General features: G+C 40.6%; 1 protein-coding gene across 1 annotated transcript; it reads right to left on the bottom strand.

The window, feature by feature from the left end:
• Positions 1–1,749: 1,749 nt before the first annotated feature.
• On the bottom strand, positions 1,750–4,066 carry LOC114683431 (asparagine synthetase domain-containing protein 1-like). Its single transcript, XM_028857738.1, has 3 exons — positions 4,005–4,066; positions 3,137–3,197; positions 1,750–2,127 (listed from the first exon to the last, which is right to left on the bottom strand). The coding sequence occupies exons 1-3, from the start codon at positions 4,064–4,066 to the stop codon at positions 1,750–1,752; spliced, it is 501 nt and encodes a 166-aa protein (XP_028713571.1).
• Positions 4,067–5,104: the final 1,038 nt, after the last annotated feature.

Here is a 5,104-nt window from a genome sequence, read left to right as displayed (position 1 = left end):
CAACATTTCCTTAGCTAGGATGAGGAAATATCAGAAGAAGCATTGCTTAGGATTGCTTCCTTCCTTCCTTCCTTCCTTTCTTCCTTCCTTCCTTCCTTCCTTCCTTCCTTCCTTCCTTCCTTCCTTCCTCTCCCTCCTCCCTCCCTCCCTCCCTCCCTCCTCCTCCCTCCTCTCTCCTCCCTCTCTCCTCTCTCCCTCTCTCTCTCTCTCTTCTTTCTCTTCTCTCTTCTTCTTTCTTCTTCTTTTCTTCCTCCTTCTTCTTTTTTTTTTTTCTTTCTTTCTTTCTTTCTTTCTTTCTTTCTTTCTTTTCCTTTACACAATGTAAAACTGAAACAAATATCACTGAAAATATCAGCATAGGAATGAATGGGCTTCCATGAGAGAAACTTCCTAACTGACTGTTTTAGAGTTCATAACGACTGACACATGTCACATGCTAGGTGCAGCAAGTCTTCTTGGCTGAGAAACTCCATGTTGTGTGCTATGTGGAAGTGTAGAATAACGAAGGAGTCAAGGGATACAACTAGAAATGCCTGTTAGAGCTGGATAGTGACTAAGGTCCCTGATAACTCTGGGTTTAATTTGTTTGTTTTTTTCTCTGTTAATCTCATTGGTATACTTCTTATTCAGCTTATGTATCATTAAAGTGATATATAGATAATGATACTTCCAAATCAGGGTCTCTCAGTTTCAACACAAAGCTGAACTTGAGAAAAGGAAAACAACCTCTCTAAGAAAAAGGTATTTTTGTTTTGTCTTAATTTCTTAGAGAAAAAAGTCTGTGTATACTGATTATTTTGACTATGGTAACATTTCTTATCCAGTCTGTGCAATTCAATATAGATTTCTTCCTACCTTTCCCATACTGCAGTCTAAAAATATCCCTTAAAATATAAATGATATAGATATAAAGTTATGTTAGTTGTGACCCACTCCTCTTCTTGGCTGAGATTGTCAGTTTACAATCATGATAGACACAATATTCTCCCCTTGGATATCTTATTATCTAGGATTGCCATAACAAGGCACCATAGACCTGTATTTTATCACACTCCAGAGGTTAGAGGTTGAAGGATCAGGGTATCAGGTGAACTGGTTTCTTCTTCAGTTTGCTCTTGGCTTGTCAAAGGTGGTGTTGTTCCTGTGTGTGTACACATGTCCTACTTTCTCCTTATCAGGACATCAGTCAGGGTCGATTAGGACCTAGTCTCACATATATCATTCTAACCTTCCCCCATTAATGTCCCTAGCTGCAAATATAATCGCATTACAAAGTAAGGCCATTAAGGCTTCAGCATATGACTTATGAGAGGTAGAATTCAATGCAGACTGTGATGACCTACAGTGCTTGACTTAGGCTTCTGTGTATAGATAAGCTTTTGGAGTTCCCATGTAAAAAAGAACAGAAAAACTTACCACAGATTCTTCCAGGGCCAGGGAAATACTATCTTGACAGTCCCAATAATGCTTCAAAAGAAAGGTATAAAAACCTGTTGATATTTTTTATTATTTTTAGGGTGGCTTGGAGAGGGATTCATTGATTTTTTTAAAACTGTACTTGGAGTCACCTGTTCTCATTGGCTTTCTGTGTTTTAGTGCCCTGTTTATAGATTAGTGCTTCTTTGCTCCTGATAGTTCTTTTCTCCCCACAACAATAAGGCAGCGGTAGTTTAGCTTTTTGGTATCTGTCACAAAGTGTTGTTACATGGTGGAATCACATTATGATGTAATCTTCTTGAGAGAGGTTTTCTAAGGTAGGATTTGGAGCCTTCTGCACTTATCAGATCCCTTCTCGTTGATTTTCTCTAGTTTTGCAATTCTAGATCCAAACTGCATGGCCCGTTTCGACAGAAGGGCCAAGGCTGGGAGACAAACTTCAATAGCTGCAAGGTATGAAATGTGCTTCTCACCAGCTCCACACATAACACTCTCATGAAGGAAAAGGGATCTTGCTTCCTTTCCATGATCACCAATAACTCTGCCATCAGGAGAAAGGTTTCCAGAAGAAATATGACCCAGTTTCATTGTTAACTCCTCGTTCACTCCTTCTAGACCAAGAGACTGAAATTCGACATGACAGGAATAACGTGCCAGCTGCTCATCTGCACTCATCCTGGTGAGAATCACCTTTGCACAGCTCTTGTAAGACTTGCGCATCCTGGGTCACTAACCAACCCATTCCTCTAGATGCAAAGCAGACAGTGCAGCCAATGCCATCATCCAGAACTGTGTCCAAGGGCTGACCTAAGTGACACATTCAAACTCCTAGATTTTGTAGTTGTTCCAGAGAAACATGGATTTCAACAAAGTTGGAGAAGGCTTGACAGACTGTAGTTCCTTTAGTCTTGCTTTTCCTGTGACTCGATATGGCACCTGGGCATCACCAGGACCCTGAGCCTCAGCAGCACCCTGAGAGGACTCTTCAGAAGAGATCTCATGACAGTTTGACTGTTTTCTTTCTACGTTAGGAATAGTTGGCCTGGTCTTTCATTTAGTCACAAAAGCTGCATTCAGAAGATCAATTGGCTCATCTAAAGGAATATGCAGATCAGCAAGTCTGCTGGAATCTGGGCCAGGTCATCAGCATATTCTTCAACAACATTCTCCTTAGAAACATCTGGAAACAGCAGCAGGATTGAGATTGATTTGGGAAATTCCAGATGCTGGAACTTCTTGCCAATGGTCTGTAAGCTCAGATATCTGTGCACCAACTGAAGAGAGGTAGGAACTCTTGCCCAGATTACTAAAATGGCAAAGCAAGCTACGATCAAGAAGTCTCTACCAAACCAAAAGTAATGGCTAGAGGCTTGCTAATATATAAAAGACCAAGGACCTTGGACTTTAGAGAAGAGTGACAAAAATATTAGACTCATTCTTATGGGCAGAAAGGTTATTGAACATAACTTGTGTGTCACTGTCTTCTGCTTCAAAGTGTACTCCATTTCATAAGAACTTGTCACTGCTTTCATGCTCCACAGGCTGGGCAGTCAAAATGAAGCACATGACCAGAAAATAAACACTGATAGCTAACATTAGATTTTAACAACCGCTTGCTACTCCTGGGGCCCCGTCATCTAAGATAGTATAGCAAATCCTCTTTTAACTCTTGACTGAAGTGCTCAACAAGAACGCCTACAGAACAGCAAATGCCACATAGTTTGGTGAACTCAGGGTGAATGGCTCTTGACTTTGGTTGTCTATGAGTTTCCTAATGCTTGATATTCTTTCCTTAGTTCATCCAGAAAATGCTGCATTTTTGTCAGAAAGCATTTTATCAGAAAGCATTTTTGTCTTATCTGCAAGAAAGAATATTTTGTTTTTCTGTTGCTACCTGTATAATTTCCAAGTCTAGAGTTTAGAAAGTTCATCCACAATAATTTTTTGTTCTTTCTTGCTGCTAAGGGCCTTGGTGTGTGCAGTCAATGTGTGAGTGGGTACCAGTGAGGTGTGGTCAGTCTTTTTTCATTTGTTTGTTTTTTGAGGCAGGGTTTCTCTGTGTTGTCTTGACTGTCCTGGAATGCACTTTGTAGATCATGCTGGATTCAAACACAGAGATCCATTTGCCTCTGCCTCGGCCTTGCGAGTGCTGGGATTAAGGGTGTGAACCACCACACTCAGTTTGTAGGTCATTTTGTTCCTCACTGATATTGGGGCAAATTTTTATGCTAATTTTGTGACTATAATGACAGAGGCTGCATGCTTGCCTTCTAGTTGAGTATTTGTACTAGAGTGTGCAAAACACTCCAAAGCTGTGATTACAGAATTTCAAGTGCAGATTGCAAACATATGTTCTATAATTTATTTGTATCTCCCACATGTAAAAAGTAGCTTCCCCACTTAATTTTGACACTGATGTTCAACTTTCATGGAATCTGAAGATTTATTCTGAACCTGGTGATTGTCAAGGACACAGAGAACCATGACAAAAGTTGGAGGTGTCAGATGAAAATTTACACTCTTAAACAAATAGGCAGAGAAGAAGATACCAAAGAAATAGGTCTTACTTTTTCACGTGCTTGCCATAGGCTAGACCAATCACCTTTCCTCTTGTGTGAGGGAATCTCATTTTTCGCCCCCTAAACTGGGATTGACAGTGCCATCACTAATGTTCCCTTTTCTGGTGTAAGTAAACAAGACAGGGAGTAAAATTCTGTTCTAAAGTTACAGCTAAGACTGAAAGGAAGAATAAGAGATGGTGAATATCTTATATTTTGATAAAATTTGCCCTGGAGTCATTAAAAATTGGGATTGGGCACTCTGCATGTATCTCTCATTCAGCTCCCCAGACACCTAAGGAAAGGTCTGTTGAAGACTGGGTAGATGTCAGAGTAGGAATTTCAGCAGCCAGTGCTGTGCTTGGGGTAGGTTGTTTGCTTCCCCTTTGGAAGCAAGGAGGATGAGCTGAAGGTTGGAGAGAAAGAACACATTGTGACTGGGGATGTGTGCAAGAAAAGGAGTCTGGTCTCACATGCTAAGGAAGAAATTTGGATTGACTCACTTTTTTTTTGTTGTTTGTTTGTTTTTGACAGATCAGGAGAAACAGATATTGTAGTAGGAAGGGAGAGTGGAGGTAAACTTGCAAAGATGTCTCAGGTTCTCATAGATCTAATGGTGAGAGCCTGGCTTAATTTAAGTTCAATTTCCATATGCATCCAAGAGGGCAGATGGCCAGATTAGGCAGAGAAGGTTGGGTGCAGGGCTGAGAGAGGTTGAAAAAAATTTATCTAGAATTAGATTGTTTCTTTTCAGGGAGGTTTGCTGCAAGAAATCTACAGATGTGTGTGTGTGTGTGTGTGTGTGTGTGTGTGTGTGTGTGTGTGTGTGTGTGTGGTTTTTGAACTACTCACATGTAACACTTGAGAGAGTCTGGGTGTGGACAGGTGTCACACAGGAAAGAAAAATAAGACCACTGCCATCCCTGGACATACACACTTTATAGGCAATTTTATGAACTCATCCTGGTAAGCACAGCACATTTGAAATTTCCCTGTCCAAGTAACAAGCACATGAGAAACTACAGAGGAAGAGGCTGAGAGGCGTGCTAAAAATAGTCTTTGTTCCTTCCTTTCCTAATAGCTAGATGACTCTAAATCTATCTTCTCAA

This window comes from Peromyscus leucopus, chromosome 6 (assembly GCF_004664715.2).
Source record: "Peromyscus leucopus breed LL Stock chromosome 6, UCI_PerLeu_2.1, whole genome shotgun sequence".
Classification (NCBI taxonomy): domain Eukaryota; kingdom Metazoa; phylum Chordata; class Mammalia; order Rodentia; family Cricetidae; genus Peromyscus; species Peromyscus leucopus.
This window is presented reverse-complemented; position numbering and strand designations above follow the sequence as displayed.